The sequence below is a fragment of the Cyanistes caeruleus genome, chromosome 3 (assembly GCF_971803275.1).
Source record: "Cyanistes caeruleus chromosome 3, bCyaCae1.hap1.1, whole genome shotgun sequence".
Lineage (NCBI taxonomy): Eukaryota > Metazoa > Chordata > Aves > Passeriformes > Paridae > Cyanistes > Cyanistes caeruleus.
This window is the reverse complement of record NC_141703.1, coordinates 5756306-5780306: the sequence shown is the minus strand read 5'-3', so window position 1 is coordinate 5780306 and position 24001 is coordinate 5756306. Positions and strand designations below refer to the sequence as shown.

At 39.1% G+C, this 24001-nt stretch overlaps 1 protein-coding gene across 3 annotated transcripts in view; it reads right to left on the bottom strand.

Moving 5' to 3' along the window:
- PDXK (pyridoxal kinase) overlaps positions 1–24001 on the bottom strand; it is a 41306-nt gene that overhangs the window by 8566 nt on the left and 8739 nt on the right. For 2 of the 3 annotated variants that reach the window (XM_086879619.1, XM_023924158.2), the window contains exons 2-7: positions 13692–13746; positions 7120–7224; positions 4059–4142; positions 2351–2397; positions 1394–1479; positions 562–607 (exon numbers count right to left, since the gene is read on the bottom strand). In XM_086879619.1, the coding sequence (XP_086735745.1) occupies positions 562–607; positions 1394–1479; positions 2351–2397; positions 4059–4142; positions 7120–7224; positions 13692–13746 (423 nt within the window). Of the gene's footprint in view, positions 1–561; positions 608–1393; positions 1480–2350; positions 2398–4058; positions 4143–7119; positions 7225–13691; positions 13747–17732; positions 19169–24001 lie in introns of those variants that run through there. The other variant, XM_023924153.2, reaches the window with a different exon arrangement.

Genomic DNA, 24001 nt, shown 5'->3' with positions numbered 1-24001 from the left:
CACCACCAAGCCCTACAGCTTTTTATTTTCTTCACTTTGTGTGAAAGAACAAATCTTTACGCCTCGATGCAATATATTTGCAGGCCATCTATCAGCTCTATATGGCAATGACAGCAGCTGTCAATGCTGTGGATTTATCTGGGAGAATGAGGCAAAGCTGTCCTCACACCCAGCATTGCTGAATGTGGACAGCAGAGCCCCAAACAGTTTCCTAATGCCCAGAGTCCCCTGGGGTTTTCACCCCAGCCAAATAATATCCCCAGAGCTGGCAGTGTCTGGGTATTTGCCACGTGTGCTGTTGCCACTCCTTCACTGCAGAAAGCAAGTTCAGAGAGATGTACTCATTACCACTGCAATCCCTTAATGTGGAGCTCTTCTGGGAAGTTTCTTTGGAATTCTGACACTAGTACAGGAAATCTTTTCTGCCTGAATCGTACAAGCTTTAATGATAAACACATGAAAAGGACAGAGGCCAAAGTGACTCCAAGGTTGAAGGCAAACTGCAGCACTGCAGGCAGGAATGCAGACAGAGATGTCACGTCCCAGCCTTTGCCTACTTACCTCCAGTGCATCTTTTTCCGTGTAAATCTTCCTGCCTGTGAGTAACCTGAGAATGAAACAGAAGCTTTAAAATAGCAAGAGTTCTCCAGGCAGTGACTGTTTGTCTGCCCTTTCAAAGGAGGAAAGCTGGGACTGCACAAACAGGCCAAACCCATCTGTAGCTCCACGGTCTGCTGGACCAGACCTCTACGTGCACAGACACACAGCGCTGATGAGGTGCACTCACACCAGTCCTACCCTGCCTCTTCCAGAGATCCCTGCATCACAAAAATTCCCTCACTAGTGCTTCTCTCCCTCTCCCATGTAGCTGCTCCCTCCCATTAAGGGGACAGCCTGTGCTGCACCACCTCAGATTATCAACTGACCAAAGAGTCACAACTATGTAGACAGGACAGGCAGGAGGCATTTAAATTCTTAGCTCCTATGAGATGCTGCTGTGGTGGTACTTCTGAATTTTGGGTCTGGTGGGGGTTGAACCAAGATATTTCAGCTCTGATACTCTGGCACATAATAAAAATTTTCATAGTAATAGAGAAGGATGGGGAAGGTACATTTTTAACCTGTCCAAGAAACAGGCCTCTGGTGATAACAAGAAATAATCAAGAAAATGAGACACTGGAGAAAATGAGAAGAAACTTTTCTGTACACAACTCCTGGATTTTTTATTGGTTTCAACATATGAAAAACACCACTTGAAACTAACAGCTAAAACCCAAAACCCAACACAGACATACATAAGGCACTATATTGAGACAAGTAAAATTAATGGGTATCAGTCTTCCCTGCTTTTTTCCACAAGTTTATTTGGCTAGTAAAGGAAATAAGCACTTACTCAGCTTCAAACTGGTTAGGAGTGATTATATCTGCAACAGGTACAACTTTGTCCCTGTAGACTGGCAGGAGATCCTTGGGCACATACTGGGGATAAAACAGAGTGTCAGAAGTTGTCAGCAGTGTCTGAGATGTGGGACTGCAATTCTCCTTCCCTCAACCACCACTGCTGCTGCTGCTGAGAGACCTGACGGCTTCAAGCTCTGCACCTGCAGGGTCAGAGCATCGTCTAGCTGGGGACACTGTCACCAACAGCTGTCTCTTCCCTGGAGGTGATGCAAAGCACCATTTTTAAGCAGATGAACCTAAACTGGCAGCATTAAAAGGAAATGATGCCTGGGTGCAGAACCTTTGAGTTCTCTCTCACCAAGGTGACACAGCAGCATGAGGAAATACAGTCCCAGCTCACTCATGTCCTTACCTCCAAACCAAACTATATTGCTCATAAATTTCTGATCAAAAAGGAATGGTTTTTTGTCAGTGTGCAGCCTGGTATTGGCACCCTGACCTTTCTGTCACCCATCACAGCCCAGTGCCCAACAGCTGTCAGATCCCACATGAAATAAGACATCTTCATTTAGGTTCCAGGGCTGGGTCAATTCCCAGGAGGACTGACAATGGCAGCCAGGCTACCAGCCAGAACACAGCTCTTGACACATGATGAGAGAACTCCAGAGAGACAAGGATGGGGAGCAGGGGGATATTTCCCTGTGGACAGGGTCTGTATAGCCTCTGTAGCCTCAGGAGAGAGCCAGAAATGATCCCAGGGCTGGGAAGCTGTCATTCTTTCCAGATACCAATCTCATTCAAAACCAAGAAATCTAAGTAGAAACTTACTTGATGCTGGGATCCAAAGTCACGCTTAGGTAAAGCACCTTTGTTTTGTTGTTTAAAAAACAATAAATCTTTATATAACAAACCCTCACTACACCAAGAATCCAAACAGAAGAGTACTCACCATAGAGCCTTCTCCATTCCACTTGTCACCCATCACTGGATCACACACTGTAAAATAGTTTAGGTTTAGAAATAGGGTACAGTTATAAAGACCCTGGTGGGAGGGAAAAATTTTAGGTTATAGTTTGTAGTAGTGGCTACAGAACAGCACTGAGCACCTCAAAGCTTACACACTCTCACAGCTCTTGTAGCACACTGAAATTTGTATCTGGTGGCTGCCAATTTTGAAAGAGTAGATCATGTGTCTTAAAAAGTTGTCTGGAATGGTAGTATGGAGGGGAGAAGCATGGGAGAAGCTAACATCTCTGAAAAGAGTCCTATTTTTACTTCAGTGTATGCTGTGTGTATATTAAATAAAGGAAGTATTATAATGAAACAATAAGAAAATTCATGCCAAAGTACTTGGTGTAATGATATTAACACGTTTGGCACAGGTTCTGGATCACCAGCAGTATTAACAACACATTCCAAGTGTCCTCAGTGAGGATGGAAACAGCCTAGCATTGCACTTCAAAAAGGAACATTGTTCATTGTATTAAAAGATCTTTAGGCAAGATCAAAAAGAAACACAAATCCAAAGATATCAAATCAATGTCAGTATTTCAGGAAGTTTCTATGAGTGAAAAGAGGGCAATTTGTTTTACATTTTAAAAATATTTTCTTTACGTTATAATCTATTTATTAAACATAAAGGATCTTAGAAGCCTCGCTGTGATCTCACCACCTGACCATTTCCTTCCTGTTCTACACGGTGAGATGTCTCTTTCTGTTCATACTCCAAAAGAGACTTTGGCTTTCACACAAGGCTGTGAAGAATTCAACAATCCAATAGTATAAATAAAGGCTAAAAAGCAACAAAACCCAGACAAGATTTCTCTGCTGTATTTTGTTAATTAAGACCTATGTTTTGTTAATTTTAAGTCAGGTATCACTGCTCAGTACAACACCCTGCAAATCCTGCCAATCATTCTAGATGTTTCATGGCCACGCTGTTTACTGAAGATGACAGCTCAAAACATCATTCCTAGCTTTTTATCCCACTAAATCCTCACTGACTTTGCCCTACCACTCTGAAAGCTTTGCTAAATTCAAGCCTATGCTGGTTATGTTCAAAATTGCTGAAACACTCAGGAAAGGAAGGAAAGGAAGAGAAGAAATCTTTTCTCACAGGTGGAAGCCTGATGTGACATATTAGTGACAACAGCTGCTGGAGCCTCTTGCTCCCTGGATAGTCCTAGGGAATATTAGAAAGCACCAGAGCTAAAAAAGCCCTGGAATTCAAGGTAAATCATGAAACTTATGAGGCAAAGGTCAGGGATGATACATGAAACCATGGCAGGGCAGCATGGGAAAGCCTGTCCTGCTTTGCCTGACTTGGCAATCAAGGAGAGGCTTCATCTGTCAGTGCACACAGCCTCTGAACCAGCAGCAGCTGGCTGGGATTTTTAGCTTTTCCTGGATACAGACAACCAGTCCTCAAGGCACACTCTCCTTTGGATGGCATAATGCAAGAAACACACTGAAAGGCAGCAAAGAGAGAGAGAAAAACCCAACACCTAAAGCTGCAGTGAAACGTCACTGGAGGCCCAGCTGGCTCCAGACAGACCAGAAATGTTGTGTAACATCCGAACAGTGTTTCCATCCTAAAATGTGAAAATGATGAACATACTCAGTGAGGAAGCAGAAAGGATTATAATGCACATCCTTACCATACACGAGGTTAGAATTCTGTTGCTTCAACTCCTGGACAATATCCACCACCATTGCAAGAAATGATGTGTCTCTTGTATACCCTTTCAGGAAAAAAAAAACAAAACACCTTTGAAGTCAAATTTCATTAACATTTTTGCTGGTTTTAGTTTTGGATAGGAATGCTACACACTTCCCATTCTTTGGATAAATGCATTTTTAGAACAAAGGCATTTCAGTAGTTGACTTGGGAATAATAGGTTGGAATACAAATTGAGGCAGTGCTTGCACAACTACAAGTATGACCTTAAAAATCCATTTACTAAGAATGTTGTATATTAAAGGCTCATATAACTTCAAAATGCTTGAACATATATAAACAAAGGTCAGGCTAGAAGGAAAAAAAACAATCCTTTTAGTAAAACCAGTATTTTGATCAATATTATCTTTCATGCAGTAAACGAGAATTTTTTTAAATTCCATATACTTTTCTCATACTCTGTCTTGAAGCAATTTTTTATTTATAGTGCTCATGCTGATAGAATCCAACATATTAATGCAGTAGAGATTTAACCTTGATAATTTTAGAGTAATTTCCAAAATACCAATAAAGTTCCTATTTTTCAGGCTTAGTAGTAACATAAACTGGAAATGAGTTTTACTGTATTTCAAGGCCCCAATCACAATGCTAGCTAGCATCATATTCCTCTTTAATCATTAGTTCTTGAATTTTATAGATGTTCCTTAATTTATATATTTATGTATTAACTTTAGTTACAACATTTATGAATTGTCAATTTGACTTTAATTTATTGCAGTTAATTTCTTGGGGATGGTGCTGTGCAGGGCCAGGAGCTGAACTCGATACTTGTGGGTCCCTTCCAACTCATCATATTTTGTGATTCTGTGATTTAATTCTATTATTTTTAGCAAGGTAGCATCTTTCAATGTCCTTGGAAATGTCCACTCTATAAAATATTTTAAAGTACATTTAAAAAGTAGATTTTGGAGATTATTTTTAAACTTGAAAAATTGATCAGTTCTTGGGTGCTACAGAGAAATGGAAAAGATTTTTTGCCAAAATGCTGGATTTTATCCATGAAATGCTGATAATCACTCAAAAGATCCAAGCAAAGATTCTTTTTTTAAATGACCTGTGATTTAAATGACCAGCAGACTGGCTGGAAAACAGTACTGGGTTTGATAAACATCATGGACAGAGGTGTTTAAAACAGTTACACTGAACTGCAATTTATCTCTTACCTCAACTGTCTTACTGTAAATGAAACAAATACAAGAAGATCTACAAATAACTAACAGTCACAAAAAGTCCATGGAGTGTTACTCTGTACAAATGGCTTAAATATAATAATTTTAATCTCAGCTGAGATCCCTACAGCCATCAGACAATTAACAGTCAAATCCCACCTGCTGATAAATTGCTTTTCAGTGTTTAAATAATCATATCCAGGTTGTTTGAGGTACAAAGTAGTTGTGCACTATAGGGAATGTCTGTTTGAAGAAAAAAATCTGACTTTCGGCCCTGAATGAAAAAAAAATAATTGTATTTTAAGTTCAGCCACAGTGCAGCTGAAGACAAACACAAAAAGTGTTATTAGAAGTTCAGAAATTACTGGTCTTTCTACCCATGCCTTCTTTTTTGTTCATACTGAAAATGGCTGCAGCAAATCAGATATTAAAACAGACTTTAACAACACACAAAAATCCTATTTTAAAATGATTTTATTAATAAATATTCCCTTTTTCTCCAAAATTCCTTTTTGCTGAAGATTTCTATTTTCCTTTTTCAAGGAATCTTTTATAATCTCTTACATCCATTTTGCCAGTGACTGGAAAGGAGTAGAGGTCTTTTCCAAGAGTTGGAAGTGAAATAAAAAAGGAACATTTCAGCTAAAAGAATACTCAAATATTATTTACAAATTTTCCAAACGAATATCTCCTGAATATGACAGTGTGCTTTTCCTGGAAATGTCCTCTGAGTTCCTTCAAGAAAGAAAGGGTGTTTAGCTATTTCTCAATAACAAAGAACCCATTTTTGCCAAAATTAATTCCTTAACCTTACTTCAATCTATTTGCTATTCAGTCTCCTTTATTTTGGAGCTATTCCTTGAAAAAAAACCTTAACAATAACTCTCTGGACATGCCACACCCTTTAAGCCAGAAGGACAGCTTTGGAGTTATAATCCATGCACTTAAAGTTTCCAGTTTTCCCTGTGTATAAAAAGCTTTCCTATATGCAGAAGTCATGAAATCAATCAAATCTGGTGATGTATTTCTGCTTACCTTCAGAAAGTCCCTGTTCACTGCTGAAAGAAATTGATACTGTTATCCAAACCAGATGCACAGCTCTTACTGAGGTGAAATCTGATCAGTAACCTACTTTTGAAAAGCAGGAATTGGGTGAGAAGAAATTTTTAATAAAAACTTCTTGTAGAATCTCTCCTTTCTATGCAGTATTCTACAAGAAGTTCTCTTTGCCTGTATTTATCAACACTTAGTATATAGTGCAAACACAGGAAAACACTGCAGAACTGTATTCACTCAGATGACCTACAGAGTAACAACCAAAAAAATCAAGATACATGACAGTCAAAACCAAAACCCAACTCTACTCATACTTTACTCACTGTCCAAAGCACTAAGCCTTAAAGACCAAGTAAAAAAATCAAGGACAGACACCAGTTTATAAAATCATTCTGCAGTACCACAGAGTTCTAGTACTGCACACTCAGGAGAAAGCATTAAACTCATGTCTCCTAATAAATTTAAAAATAACACTCTGACATTCCTCATGTATTGTTCCAGTAAAGGCACTCCCAAAATATTAAGTGTGCCTGTACATGACTGGCCTGTACAAGTCTGTAAATTGTACAAGGGGATCAATTTACCTGCCCAGTTACAACCTCCTGGCTGTTCCAAATTAAACAGCCTGAGACAGTTCAGACTATAATATACAGGTGACATTTTAATTGCTTGGTTTGCAACAAGGAGGGATATGTTTTACATTTCCTTAGCCCTATTTTTATCTCCTGGGTACTCCAGGGAACAAGCTCTTCTTACCTGTGAGCACATAATCGTACCGGTTGACCATGTTCAGCTTAAGTCCTTCGTAAAGTTCATGAAGCTCATCTGAATTCAACACCTGACCCTTCCAGTGGGCATAGCCTGCAAAGCAAATAGCAGGTCATTTTTCAAGGGATGGATTTTCTGTTTCAGATCACACAGATGATACATGTGGAGGGACCATGCCAAATATCAGCACCAGGAAGCATTTTCACCTCCTCTCCTGTGAAATGCTGCTGATGAATAAAAGCTGCTGTCAGCAGAACAGTTTATGTGCTCAACTTCTCCTTAGCACCTGTGCCTCCCAAAGGAACTGGAGTGACTGCACTGCAGTCTCAGAGTGTCTATTTACCAGCAAATCAAGCTGAGCACACACAGGCTCCTGCAAGATTTCCCATGGAGCTTTTGCAACTATCCCTTTCCTGTGTGGAGGAGGAAAAACATATGCTTTAGACTTTACTGGAGGAGGGTGTCCGTATAATCTATTTTTGTTATTTTATACTATTAACAAAAAAAGGAAACATTGACAGTTAGATGACAATATTAACAGGTTTATAGATTTGTCTGGGCATAGGCCTGTACCCATCAGACACAGCATCCACTGGGACCTGCATGTCAGAGTGACCACAGCAGAACATTGCCATGGATGCTCTTTAAACATCTAGTGTCACCTGACAGACTTTCTTCCAAAAATAGCACAGCTTCAGTGCTGAGGATCCTGGAGGAGGAAAAGAGTAGCAGAAAGACGCTACAAACAGAAAAATAATATCCATATACTCATCCTTGAATGATCTTTAAGAATTGCAAGCAAATACGCTCAGCTGAGAGAAGCAGATGGAAAGTGGAAGTTACTTGGGATAAACTCAACTGATTTAAGCAAATAGAGGACCAAGGTCCATAGTAGTCAATTCCATGGGAAAAAAAGAAATGTATCTCCCTTAACAGGACCTAAACATTTGCTGAAAAATGTAAATGCACTTTGCATGTTGTCATCAAAGCCTGTCCATCTAGATGGCACCAATCACTCCTTTGTATGTAGGAATGGGACTTCCTCCAGGACATTAAATGAGGCATCCACAATTCAACTCCTTCAATCTCCATAAATTCAGAGTTTGTTAAAAAGCTTGTATTTTTATTAACTGGAATTAGGAAACATGAAAGGTTAAATGAGGTATCTTCTCCTGTACCTCCCCTGTGTAAAGACAATGGTATTTCATTTAACTTCTGCTCTTGCAGTTAGAAAATTCTGTGATGAAAACTGTTGGCTTTGATTATCACTCTAAACTGACTTATTAGAGTGACTGCCAAAAGGTGCCTAAAGCCTGGGATAAGCACAATTTTCAGTTTTCCTTCTTATGAATGAAAATACACCCACGGAATGGTGAGCAGATGGATCATTTTGCTCTCCTCAGCTCACAAAGGCCAAGCCTCTAAAACACGACTGGCTGCCAGCTGGCTGGGGGCCTGACTCACATCAGCCACCACAACTCCCTCCCAGGAAAATGCTTTTCACAAAGTCCCTGGGAAGAAGGGCACAAAGTAAGGGATTTCTCTAGTTTCACTGTAACACTTGCCCACCTTGGCACAGGCCCAGCCCCAAGTGTATGAAGAACCCCTGAGTGCACGTAAATCCAGTATTTGGTTTATTTAACAAATATTTGTTTTGTCACATCTGCAGCATCACAGAGGAATAATCTGCTCTCTCTTCTCCCCCAGCCCCTGTAGCACTGAAAAGCCAGTAAAGAAACACAACAGTGTCCTTCCATTGTGGCCATCAAGGAAATTGGGTGCACTTTTTTTACCTTGAATCAAGGCAAAAAATGCTGACATTTATCTTACACATGGCCATAAAAATAACTATGATAGATGGCCCAGGCAACCCAGATACTTTCAGGAGCCATTCCTACAGTAAATTCATTACTTAACCAGAAGTTCACCTTCCCAAGGCAAGCTGTCTTAAATGGTCAGTGCACAGGGTTCATGTTACACTGATCCTCCAATGAGGGAGAGAAATAAATACAAAAACTCAACTTTAGGCAGCAGCCCAGCTTATCTCTGGAGCTGGTGTTGCCCACATGGGGTAGGGACATTGTCTGAACTCTGCAGCAATGACTTCCACAGGTAACTTGAGGATTAATTACCCTGTAATGTGTAATACAACCTAAAGTCTAACTCCAAGACAGCCAGAGTTAAAGCCCTAGGGGAAGCTCTGATGGAAGCCCCAGCTACTGAGACACTAAAAAAAGGGGAATGCCTTCACTGGAGCTGCAGAGAACTGTGATGTCACTAGGAATTGAATCATGTACATGTAATGATCAAACCAAATCAAAACTGGCAGCTAGATGGGAACCCCCCTATGAGCTTTCCCTAGGGTAATTCCATGTAAAATGACAAACAAAAGAGGCAAACCCCAGGACCCTGCATTTATCCTACTTTCCTGGCAGAATATAACGCCAAAAAGCAGAAAGACAGAAGAAAAAGCCAATTATCCATGTTCAAAAAGGGTTTCACAAACTGGAGGATGGGGTCCCAGGAAGAGGGACTGTCTTGAAAGGGGAAAAGCAGAAAAGGAAGAAAGCTGAGTCCTTCTTTTGGGTACAAAACCACCAAATAATTCCCCTCAGTGCTGGTCTGAGAGAGCAGAGAGAACACTGCAAATCATGACAAAGCTCTTCAAAACTCTACTTGGCTCAAACTGCATTAGTCTCCCACATTTGTAATAATTTAAAATAAACAGATGAACATAAACACTTAAACAACATTATACCCCTTCTGCCTATCTGTGTTATGATCTTTTATTGCAATTACATGTTATCTATTTGCTTTTAGCAGATAAGGCAATGATAAACAAGTAAAATACAATGCCTCATCTCACTAAAATGATGAACATATTCAGTCTCCAAGGAAATGTCTTGGTTCATTCGTATGAAAAATAAACAAAAATGTAAAAAATAAAATAAAATAAAAATTAAATACAATAATAAATTAAATAATATAAAATAATATATAACCAATATATAAATATTATGTAATATTCTATAATAATATATTATATATATTATACAGTAACATATAATTGTGTATACATAATAATAAATATATAAATAGTAAATAAATAATATAATATAATGTAATAAAAATAAATTTAAATTAAATTAAATTTTAAAAAACCCACAAGAGAGGCAGTTAATACTTCACCCAAGATGAATTTACATACTTGCCTTCCTCTGCTTCTTTTTTCCCACCCCCTCTGGAATTTGTTTACAATCCTCCTATTGACTTTCAAAAACAAGGATGAAAGGAAATGAAAGTACGAGGAATATCAGAAGGAAGAAAAAAACCCAACTGACCAACACATAAAAACAAAAACAAACTACCATTTTAGTGGAGCAAAACATGTAAGATTCTTTTGTTTTCCAATCCAGAACATTCTGTTCCTGGGTTTGAGTTCCTCCTGTGTTGCTCTCTACAAAACTATTCCAAGTGGCTCCAGGAACAAAGAATTTCACATGGAAAAATGGAAGAAAGTTGTAGTGTTTAAAGCTCATGATGGACAGGCAATCTAGGCCCAGCTGTGTCACAAAATTCACATTGCAAACTCCGGCAGACAACCTGGTCTGAACACATGATTCATCTGTAGCTACCAGGAGGCCTTCAACAAAGCCAGAAATTAAGTACCAAATTCCCCACTGGACTTTTTACAGCTGGCCACAGTGTGGGAGTAAAATGCTACCAGTGTCAGGCACAAGTGGAGATCTTTTCTTTTTGCCCTGCACACACAGGGGTGAATGAATCACCTGGGTGGGCAGGCTGTGCAGAATCACATCAGGACGTAACTGTAATTTCTCATGTGTTAGACCTACCAGCCAACCCAACCACCTACTACACACCCCCTAAGTGGAAGTCAAACGTGCTCAAGAATAAAAGGAAAAGTAACATTAAAAAACCCCAGCCTGTTTGTTCCAGAGCTGTTTCAAAGGTAGGATCTGGATGGCAGAGTAAGCACATTATTGTTTAAAATTAACCTACCGATGAGGAACAAAACTGGAAATCACTGAAGAATTAAAAAGGCACCCCCACAAAAATCAATTATACAATTAAAAATAAATCTAGATTTTTATTTTTGCCCATCATATGAGGAGATGCTTCTGCAAAAAAAATATATTAAAGTACATTAATACAGGACAAAGAGCACAGTCTTAATAGGCTGCATGACAGCTTCTTTTATTTGTATGTGAAGCATGATGCCACTCAAGTGTGAGTCACTCTAATCACTGAAGTTCCTCACGAAGCAATGACAAACTATTCTCCCAGGGGCACTGATTCAAAGCACATTTTCCAAATTTCAGCATTATCAGAAACTAAAGAAAGATGAATTTTCTGAGCAGGAGTCAGCAGAAAGAGGCCTGTGGTATCTTACTCATTTGTAGACAGGGCAAAAAAAGAGCAATAATGATTCACCAAAGTCTGTTAGTCATAAATTCTCTCTGCATTTTATTTGCTGCTAATTCCAAATTTAAAAACAGGGAAAGAAGGGAAGAAAGTATACCAAATCCAAAACTCCACACATTCTTCCACCTCTGCTCCTCTGGCATTCTTTCAGAAACTAAAAGTTCACAGATTTTGAAGGAGGAGTTTGTCCACCAGCTTTAATGATGATGACAGAAATGACTCTTGTAAAATTTTGTTTATACAGGAAAATCAAGTTAACTTCACTCACAATGCCTGTGTACTGCAGGACAGTGCCAGACATGAGCTCTGCTTCCCAAAACCATGAGGTTGTGTGGCACACGTTAGGATTTTTAACAGATTTAGTGAAAAATTAAAAAAAATTTAAAAAATATATATACACAGAAAAAAAGTCAAAAAATGAAAAAATGTGAATCCTAGACATTGGGAGTAGTTCCAGTATTTTAAAGACTTGTGATATTTGAGATATTTTTGGGTTTGGGATGCTCATTTTGGTCTTCCTGTGGGAGGAGGAATCACTAATTTACGGTTCCTTCCAGAGGTTGTATGCCAAACCCTGAATGAAACACTGATACTCTCTCCTTGGCTGTGAAACTATTAAAAACAAATTTAAAATCTTCTCTCTTTTTTCTTTTACGAACCTGGTCACCCTACTGATAATGCAATTTTCCCACCTTCAGACACATTCAGTTTATGGTCAATAAAACCTCTATTAAGGTCTTTCGTGCCCTATAAAGCTGATTTGATCTTGAAACAGAAAGCCAACAAACCACACTTGCTAAGGCATTTCAAGTACCAAATAATTTGACATGAGAAAATTTCTTCATTTCTGGAAGATTACAACAGTTTTATCCCACTACTGAAACTAAACAACAGAAAATCCCAAATTGCGAAACTAAATACATTCTTTAAGTAAACAGAAGTCACACCTAAGCATTTTTGAAAAATATAAGAGAACCTTTGTACTGTGCCAAAGGGTACAAGCAAAATAAGCAAATTTTTGCCTAAGCTAGGAAAGGCCTCATTCCCTTGTTTAATTTTTACCTTTTTTGTGCCCCTCCTCAATAAGTGGAGATAGCTTTCAAGCCACCTTTGAAACACTAATTTTCTATTTCCAAGGTGACACTAAATTCCCTCCATGATAGGCATCTTACAACCTTATGAAGGCTGCATGAACTTCAACAGAGTCTGATCTCTGTTCCAAAAGTTAGTAGTTTATTAATAGAGGTGTATCTGTAGAGGTATTAGAGAAGTACCTCAACTTTTGCCTTCTTTTTTCTTTGTCACAAACAGCTTTTGCTCTTTTCCAAGATGTTAAAGCCAGAGTTTGCTCCCACATTATTTTCTGAAGACACTTAGAGATCTTCTCTATCTAGAGTAGCTCTCCCCTCAAACAGCCTGACACCACCAAGACAGCAGGTGTGTCTCCAGTGATCCAAAAATAGCAAGTCGCTTGGAGCTTCTTCATGGGTGAAAGATATCGCTAAAATAAACATAAATTTCAGCTTTCTTTTAAAAAATAGCACTGTGAGTATTAGGAAGTCTGAATGTATTAGGTGAGTGCATTCCATTCAGGCTTAGAGCTTAAATAAAAATACACCCAAATGTATCAACACCCTTCTTTCCACCAAAATGAGATTTTTGGATACTTGATAGTACCTGGATGGGCACATAGCAAGGAAATACTGCATCTACTTTCAGTATTTTTCTGATGTTTGGGTTGGTAATTTGACTATGACTCTCACAGAGCCGTAATTCACTGAAAGCCATTTTGAAGACTCCCTTATTTGCATGCCTGGCTGTGTAAATGGCTGTATTTGTGTTATTTCACTATCTGACTTAATTAGATTACTCCCTAACAAAAGAAACTCACACTCTGAAGAGCAGAAGGGGACATTAGCACCATCATATCAATGCCCCGCTCCCATATTCAGACTTCTGTAAGACTTGAATCAAAACGTGAAAATTACATTTCCATCCTATATCATGAAAATGTGAGTGAAAACGTAAGACAAATGTCCTCTCCACTACCATGGGATGAGGTGAGCCCCATGCTGAGTGAGTTCAGTGACTGTGGAGTAGTATCTGTAAAATTTTACCTGTGTGGTTTGAAAACTGGACAGAGTTCACCGTATCAACTTCAAATCCCAAAACCTGTAATAGAACACAGGAATAGGAAAAGTTCTTTTACTAACACAGCTTCATTAATACATTACCCACACCACAAAACAGGGGGAAGAACCCCTGGCTTTCCAATGCATACTTAAAAATCTTGGGGGCTGAGTCAACAAACATGCAAAATAAACAGCACAGTGCTCTACTACAGCAACAAACAGGGAACAAAAGTGCCGCTGGCAACAGCACCAGAAAAACAGCTCGGGATCCTCAAGCTGGAGTTCAGCTGGGGATAAGGGCAGAGAGGCTGGTCCAGCAGCAAGCACTGAAACCTTGAAGAAAGCCTTGGCTGGCCTTTCTTGGCAAGAAAAGAAGTACAAGGTACTAAATTAAAGCACAATATGGAGGGATGATGCTGTTGGCATTCCAGAAAACCATTTTTTCTTAAAGGAGGACAGAAGGGTCTTAAAAGGGATCGATATTACAAGCCATACTCAGATGTCACAATCAGTTCCTTTACAACTAATTGAGAATAGAAAGAAGTCATGGAGAATTAATTTGGTATATGACTGGGCAATAACAGGGAGAAACAAACACAGAATAAAAAAGCCTAAAGCATGCTCTGAAAGCCACCTGCTACACTGCATTACCAGCAATCCAAATACTGAAATACCCAATGATTTCCTAGTGCAATTAACAAATATTCTTGTTGCCCAAAAATATATAAATACGAAAATAACAGCATCCAATCAGGAGAAAATTAATGAGAATTTTTAACCTGACAATACCTGTTTAATACAGACAGGCACTGCTAGTCAAGCCATTTTTAGACATTTTTATGTGTCATGCAAGGAATTCTAATGCAAAAGTGACATTAACAGTCTGACGCCAGGTCTTTGTTTCCACATCCAGCTTGCTCTGAGTAAGAAATCTCCTCAAAAGAAGTGCTGCTATGTATGGCTCAGTGAGTCATAGTGGGAGATAACAGGAATGATGCACCACTGTGTATGATCCTCTTTCAGGCAATTTGCTGGGAGGGGGAGCGGGCGAACAAAGCTTTTCCAGTCACGTTTTCCAGTGAGACTCACGCCTCTCCCTTTTTGTCGTGAAGGCAACTCCTCTGCACAGATTAAAACCCTTTTGGGTGCCTGGTGCCAGACATCAGGCTTTCTCTGTGCCTGTACTTTCCCTGTGATAAGCCCTTTATTCCAATACCTGGCTACAAAATGAAGCTATGTGCTGTGACAGGTCATTCCTTCTGCCTGCAGGTGCTACTCTTCTGTTGTGTCACAGTTCACGTCCATGTAGATCTCCATAGAATAAATCTAATTTCAATATTTAATAAAGCATTCTGCTCCTTCCTCACCAGACCGCAAAGTAATTTCGGATTAATGGTACACAGAATGGTGGGTTACCTCAACCTGACCAGGTTCAAATTAAGCTCAGCACCTATGCTCCCCCCAGGTTCTTGTTTCACCTTGGTGGATTTTATTTTAAAGGCACAGGAACTGAATGGTTGAAAACATGACAACACTTTTATGACCTTATCCTTGATGTCTGAACATGCTCTTCAAGGAAATAAATGGGAATATGGCCTCTAACCAGACTGTCATCCCATAATCAATTACCCTCCTGTAATGAACAGACCTAAGTTGCTACTTCCTTAAAGTATCTTGGCAATAACTGTGAATTAATCTATTTCTCTGCAATATTCAGATCATGTCTCTCCAAGTGCTCAACCCCTGAGACTACAGCACACACTTACTGTGATTTACTCACTAATCAGGTTTACACTCAGTGCTTTAGGGAAGGAGAACAGGCACAGCGCTGCAGAAAGGGCAGCTCAACAACACTGGTCAGCACTGGCCCAGGCGATGGCCACCAAAATGAGCAGTCCTTATTTTGTGTTTTCCCCAGCACTAGTCATCATTTGATTTCTCAACCAAGTTTTCCACAGGATTAGGGATTTTTGGTTTGTTTTGGCCATTTCGTCTACTTCAACCAAAAGATGGAAAAGTACAAGGGAGGCCACCTCTCTTGGAGATAGACAGGTGCCAGGTTAGCTCGGCTGTACACTTGGTAAAACATAAATAAAATGCTTTGGAGAGTGGATGAAAAGCCACAGCTCAAATTCTGCAAGGGACCTTGATATTCTCACTTTTCTCACTGGTCCAAAACAGGCTAAAAAAAAAACCCCTTTAAGGTTCTCCATAAAAATCACTTACTGGTGTTAGTCTATTCTGTCACAGCTTCCAATTTCCTCCAAAGTTCTGTTTTGAATAAACATGTAAGACCGAAATCTAATACATCTAATTTTGAAACCTGATTCAACCCTCAAAATAACTCCGTTACTCCAAAGCATTTCCTTTTATGAAGGTGCTCACTAAGGCCTAGGCTTAGCATTAGTAATAGAATAATCAAAAACAACATTGAAGCCATGTCAAACCAAGTTGTGTTTGTTTTCAAGGCAAACTGCCTTGAAAAGTCCTATAGAGTTTAGTCACCAGAAGACAACCTGAAAACAGGATTGAGGTGATAAAAGCAGCTTTTCACAGCAATCACCTCTTCTAGGACTAGAGAAAAAAAACGGTATCTTTATTTTGGTTTGCATAATTCATTTTAACAACCTGATCGTTCCTAGTGGATAAGGAAGTGTTGTTTTCTTCCTCCAAATAACAATTAAAAACCAGTGTTAGTGACTGTTACGCTTCACACCTAAAGGACATTAGAGACAGTTTCTGATGCACTGAATGATGGATATTTTCCTTGCTTACAAAGGGAATTTTGTTCAAAAGATGTCTTGTTAAACCTTTTTAATACGTACTCATACTTTAAATTCTGTGGGCAAAGCTAACTAAAAGTACTGTTTTTGAGGGTTTTAATTAATTAAAATTTTCTACCCCAACCAGAGTTTAAATAAATATTAAGTGATAGTTAACTAATTAGAAATACATTATTTTTGTATGTACAGACCTAGAAAACTGAGATCAAAGCAAATTAATTGAATGACACTAATATTAAAAAGAAGAGTCAATCTTTCATATTTGCACACAAAAAAAAACCTATGACCTGAAAATATGTATTTCATAGGATATAACAATTCTCCTACTGCAATAAACAAGTAAGAATAAATTTTTTCTTCAGAAAACTAACAGAAAGTAAACATTCAAATCAGGACTAAACTCAATACATAAAATTTCTTGCTTCTATACACACATGTGCTCCTTGTACCTCTGTGTAACTAAACTGAAGCACTCATCTCATTTGGATTTTGCCTGTGGCAGAACAAGTCGTATTTGATCAACATCAGGATTGAGCTCACAAAGAAATGAACTTTCAATGTTTAATTTCTGCTTCTCTACACCAGCTTTAGTCCATACCTGTGCCACCTCCCCTGCTCCTTACAGCAAGGGCCCTGTGGTGATATTGCTGCCTCTGGTTTGAGACGTGTAGGGGACATCAGACACTGTGCAAGTGTCCAGGGGCTCCAGCTGCCAGGGACACACATCCCCTACACTGCCACCATCCCCTGACCTGCAGGGTCTGCTCTCCCCTTCCTATAGCCCCTCCAAGAGAGAACAATTCCAAGTTTCCACACTCTCCTGTCACCCTGTGTAAGTGTCATTTGCTCACAGATCTGGAAACCTTGGGCGAATCTAAACCCAACACCAGGGTGGGTAAGGATGGTAAACACTCTTCCAAGGAAAAAGATCACTGAGTCCATTCTAAATCTCTCAGCCTGCAGTCTAAGCACATGCCAGATGTTGTTCTTCTTAAGACCCAAACCATAGTTACCAGGATCACATCATACAGTGATACTTGCAACTGAAATCTTACAGGAAAAGGAGAAAATTCAATATATTTTTCAAGTATCTTCAAATAAAAGAGACAGAACTCTTAAACTTCTAAAATTAAATCACAAAACATTAAAACTGGAGGAGTTCTGTGCTCTGAAGGCATGGCTGGCAGATCGGAGTGACACATTTCAGAAAAATATTTGCAAGACTAAATCCAAGTACACATACCAGAGCAGAACACATTAGAAGAAACAATCAGCATGTAGCACGTTATGCATGACATCAAATTCAGCAGAGTTCTTCATCACAGGTAGCTGAAGGAAATGAACAAATGTCATCCAGTTCTTCCCCCAAGTGCTTTCCCAGCCTTGCAAAGAGAAAGTGGGACCAGGGCAGGGACATGGTCTAGAGAACTATCCAAATGCACCTCTTCAAAATGGCAAATACTCAAGGGAAAAATCAAAACACAGGAAAGGAAGAGATTTCAAAATTCATGGACAACCTCTAAAGGTGCTGGCTTTTTTGGAAAAAGAGGTAAAAGAGGATAGACAGCCTTGTTTTCCTAAAAGCACGGAAGTCACTTAAACTTATATCCAGCTATTAAGCCCTAAATAGAAAGCCAAGAAATTAAAATTGCCAGGATTAACACTGCACAAGAAATACCAGTTGTTTCACTAGTAGAGCAACCTAAAGGCCCAGACAGACAGAAAATGTTTTGAATTGGGTAAGTTACATAAACAGCTGGATCGTTATGGTTCACCTCTAATCATGCAACCCTTTGGACTTTGCCACTGTGCTGTGGTAATTACAGCTTTGTTTAAAATTTACAGTCTCTTCCCATTCTTTTCTGAAAACATTTCAACCACATAAACACTAAAATGTGTTACTTCATCACCACAACAAACTATTGCCTAAGATTGTTAGAAATTAAATATTCAAACATATATTCCAGAGGAAAGTCTCAGTTGTTATGTAAAAGGGAGGATGAAAAACAAGAAGAAAACTATTGCACAATATGGGAAATTGTGAGTGTAGCAACAGAGAAATGAGCAGGAAGATTTTGAAGCAAATGCAACATCTTGAATTCAGTTTTAATGATTGCCAACGTTCATATTTATATTTGTGTAATCTACATTATGTACCAATGGAGTACATTGGAGACAAATAAAGGCATTCATTTTTACCTCCTAATCCTATTTGGTATCTCATTATTAACACCACTTGAGTTACAGAACTGTTAACTTCAAAGATTAGCTCTGCCTCCGAGTAAATATTAATATAATTTCTCATTTAATAATTTTATTTACTATGAGAAATGTGAAGAGCTGTTACTGAACTGCTTCTGTTTAAATTTGTAATGCAGCTTTACTGTGTTCTGCTGGGGAAAAAGGTGTATTTCCAGAAGTGTCACACACTTTGTAGTACTCAAGAAATTCTTTCTTTGTTGTTTGTATGCAGTTTGGGAATGAAAAAAGTTTGTTTTTTTTTTTTTTTTTAAGAGAGAAATATCTTACATCTCCTAAGTGTATGAGAGAAACTCACCTGAATTACAGAAACACCTGAACTGAACTAAGTTTTAGTGGTTTACAGGATACTAAACATTAGAAAAAACAAAAAAAATTTCCCAATTTCCAATGCATTATATGCACATATTCAGAGAAAGGGGGCTTAGAGGGGGCTGAGATGCTCTGGGAATTGCTGTCATTGGAGGTTTTCAAGATCCAAGGAGGATAAACCCCTGAGTAGCCTGGGCTGAACTTAGCGCTGCCCAAGCTTTGAGCCAGAGGCTCCTGAGGTCCCTTCCAGCCTGGGTCACTCCAACATCCAGTGACACAATTACCTACAAAAAGCTCAGTTTTATCCATTGTAGAACTCCATGTGTAAAATCACACAAAATACCACAGCCCCAACCTGAAGTTCTGGCTCTAAGGATAAAGCCCAGGAGTATTCTATGTTTATTAACTACACCAGCTTTGATAATAAAGATAATACATCCTTTACTGTTAAATGACCAGTAGACCAATTTAACTAGAATGCTTTAGTTTGTACTTAATTTAAACAACCTTGGAGAACAATGACCTAGTTTTGCAAGAAAGAAATTCAATTAAAACCACCTCTCTACTCTGCAACATGACCAATATATATTGCCCTCAAAGGGCACTGGCTTTGTGCTTCCAGTGGCAATTCATTTTAAGGTTTGAAATTAAAACCACAAAGCAGTAATGCAGCTCAAGTTAGAGGAAAAATCTGGAATGAGGAAAAGGCAGAGGGGAAAAAAACCAGAATAGTGTCAGAAAAGAAAAAATGTAAAGTTTGTTTAAAACCACCGTGTGTAGACCTGCATACATGTTTCTTCCATAGTATTTATGTTCCTGATATATGTTCACAGGCTGCTACCTAAATTTCATGGAATGAAATATTTCATGGAATAAAAGACTTCCATCTGAATTCTTCAGTTCCTTCAAAGTTCTTAGTTTTGGAAAACATTAGCTTTACCATACCAGAACACATCAAAACCCATTTTCTCAGATAAGCCCCCAGATGAAACAGTTTCTAAACCACAAATCCAGGGAAAGTATCAGTAGCTGACGTTGTAAACCAAGCTCAGCCATTCATACCTATTCTTTTATTGTGAACACAAGGCATCTTGATTTTTTATGATCTGAGCTACAAATGTGCCACAGGTAAAAATCTCACAACTCTAAAAGATGAGTTTATATCTAAGGGAAACACAGTTTGACAGGAAAAGGGCACAGAAAAATGGTTAAAAGATAAGAAGGAACAAAGTTCTGCTAATCAGGAGAAGAGAACCTTTGAGACTCCACTTCTGAAAGGAGGATTTGATTTTCATGCATCCAGTTCTCCCCTAAATAAATGCAGCCTTGTATTACAACACCTAAATTCCTTGCATGTCAACTCTTCTGCTTTGTAGCAAGATACCTTTTATTGCAAGTAAAACTTCCATGGAAAAAGGATGACTCTCCTTCTAATTAATAATCAAATGATGAAATATCCAAGGCAGGCATATCCTGTCCTTTGTGCCAATAAATGGTAACAGACTGATGAATTAGTGCAAAGTAGGAGTAAATACTGAAAAAAAGTATTACACACATCATCAAATGAACCAAAACCACCCAGCTCTCTGAGCCTGTCCTTGTAAGAGAGATGATCCAGTCCTCTCATCACCGAACTGTGAAGTTGTGTCTAATTTTCAAAAATTAATAGCTGCACATAACAAGCCACTGGGCTCTATAGAAAGGAAAAAAAAAGTCCTCAGCTTCAAAAGCCAGTCATGCTTTCTAAGCACTGGGGACTACTTTGATTTATATCCTTTAAAGCACACAGCAGCTTTTTAAAAAACAAGTGAATATTTAAAAGCAAATACAAATACACAAAATACAAATATTCTCCCCCCCCCAACTGTTTTATTAACACCCTGTGAGGTTTATCCCAACTGTGGCATCAGTCAAAGGATGATTTTCAAGAAATCCTGTGGTAAGACTCCAAATTGCTGACTTTCAGCAGAGCATGTGTGCAGTTCACAAACTGAATTATCCAGGAATTTTTCATGTAAAAAATTTTGCTGTATTACATAAACCAAATCCATTCTATTCCTTCCAACTTTTTTATATATATTAAACTCAATCTTAATTGAAGGACATTAACAGAATTGACTTTACTACCACTGTTAAAATTACCTTGTCAAACAAGGTATTTCAGGTTTGGGGTGTTTTTTGCCAAGAAGTAATGGCAGCAATACTTTCCATTAAGAAAGTCTGTGTGTCAGGCCATGAATTGCTCTATGTATGAATTGTATTACAAGCTGTTTGCATTAATGTCCTAGGGTTTGGAACTTCATCTCACACAACCATCACTGCAGCTCCAGTGAACACCATTGCTCCACTGTATTCCTCTGGAGATGGCATAGAAACATGTTTTAAAAGGCTGAACTTCTGTAATCAAACTAATTTGGACTGGGAGAAAGAGAAAAATTTCCCAGTTGCAGCTTGTGCCTCTCGCTGTGTGCCAGCTCTTTCACTTAACTGCATTCCCTTCCTTTTGCTGCTGAACCAAAAAAACACACATTGTAGTGGGTGCAGAAAAGTAAAAACACTAATTCAGTTTGAGAAATAGGAACTTGGGAAAAAGAAAAGGCATGTCCTGACAATTAGCAAAGCAGGAATAATTGCTGGCGTGGGCTGATAAACCGAACTGAAACTGCTATTGACTAACAGTCTCTTTTTTTCTCTGAGCTTTTAATAAAGCACACCAAATATCTAAAGAGAACTTTGTTCTTATAATATAGTTGTATTTTAGTGCAGCTTTTGACAAGGCACTGCAAAGAAAAATCTTTAGGATATTGGGGATATTGTGCCAGGATGAAAAGACTAGAGCAAATAAACTGGGGACAGGGATGCTGGACATATTATTGATGATTTATGAACTGACCACTTCAAATTCTGAGGTTAGAAATAGAAAATTACAAAACAGACAGTAAAAAATATACACAGGATGACCTTGAATAAAAGACACAACAATGGAAGAAGGATATTAAGCTATTGGAGAACATCCAAAGGAGGGCTACGAAGATGGTGAGGGGTCTGGAGGGGAAGCCTTATGAGGAGCATCTGAAAGGGCTGGGGTTGTTCAGCCTGGAGGAGACAAAGTGGAAACCTCACTGCAGTTACAACTTGCTTGTAGGGGCAGAGGAGGGGCAGGCACTGATCTCTGCTCTGTGATGACAGTGACCCCAGGGAATGGCCTGAAGCTGAGTCAGGGGAGGTTTAGGTTGGATATTAAGAAATGACTCTTTCCCCAGAGGGTGGTAGGGCACTAGAACAAGGCTTGTTTCTTCAGTGACTCCCCTTTTTTACCTGTGATCAACTGCATACCCATTTTCAGGATTTATAAGCTGACTTCAGCACTGGACACCACAGAGGACATTGTAAAGACTCGAGCAGAAAGCAAATCCTTTCTCTTCTGCAAGAGCAGACTACAATTTTTGTCACGGTGCTCTGGCAAAATTGGTACTCACTGAGAATTTTCTGATGGGCTGATCTAGCTATAATATCATGACCAAGTGAACAGAAAAGACTAGAACAGCCTGAGACTGCAGTGAATCTCTTCTCAAATATTTTTTTGATTTTTCTGAAAAGGCTTGCAATGCAAGTACTTATTTGAATCGTAATTAGGTCAAATGCAAGATTATCCAGTAATGCCTTAAAGATGCTTTTCCAAAGAAGTCTTGGAGACACAGGGATACTTCAGAGCAAACACCACAGTGTCACTAATTTTTATTTGCACCTGGACGGACTGATTGGCATGCACTACTAAATGTTCAATGCAAGGTGCTCAGATGACATAAAATATATCCCTTTATCAAAATTCCCCTCAGCCATTTTATTCAGCACTGAGAAATTCCTCACTCTACATCATAACCATTTCCATCAGCTACTCAAACAAACAGCCTCTTGTGCCTGCAAGACACACACCCTCCTCAGCACTACTCCCTGCATCACAACAGTTCTAGTTTGGGATCGAGATGACTGCAGGGTCAAAAGATTCATGGTAGACTGCTCTACTGACCCTTCTATGGGCAGGAGGCCATTCCTGCCATCTGGAGTGGTATTAAGTGATGGATCCTCAAGACACCCATTTATAAAGGTTATGGCAAATGAAAGACATGAAAAAACTTGGTTCTGCTGCTGTTTTCCCTTTCACTCTTCCCACGAAAGGACAAACATAAAAATAGCAGAATGAGGTGGTGCTGGGGGTCTCTGCCTGCCTTCCACCCAGAAACACATTCCACCTGAGACTCTTTACTGTTAGGCAACAGTGACTTTAGATGCTGATTTCAGATGGAGAAGTAGGTTCATTGCAGATTTCAGATTCATCATCTTCATGCTGCTTCCTTCTACACTTGGATGTAATTTGACAAAAACACCATACTGTCACTGCAAATTCCTGCCAGCTGGAATCCTGCAGTGCTACACGAGGAAGTTTGCAAACACTGATAAGGAGAGGCAGACACAGACAGCAGCAATAGGTTCAACAGGCGTGGAAATGATCTCTTTTATTTTAGTCAATGGAATGGTGGAGGAGGATCCCACAGTACATTCTTTTCCTATGATTTTTACTTCATTTTTAGTCCTGCTGTTCATATTTTGGCTAGCCAGATCTCTAACCACCAGTCCATCAGCAAGGTGTGGCAAGCATATTTTGTACATCTAAGGTGGAGTTATCCTAGGAGGTTTGTTTTATCCAGCACATGATTTATGTGGACTTCTTAGGTAGACTATAAATGGATCCCATTCTCCTACCAAAGGTTTAGACCTTAAACTGCATGGTAAGAGATACTTGAATAAACACAACAGGAAACAGCTCCCTGAAGGAGGGGCCACACTATGTGAAGATCAGACCAAGACCACACACAGGAAGAATGAAGCTAATGGAGAGTGGATGTCTCACCACTTCCTTCAGAATAAGCAGATGTCTTA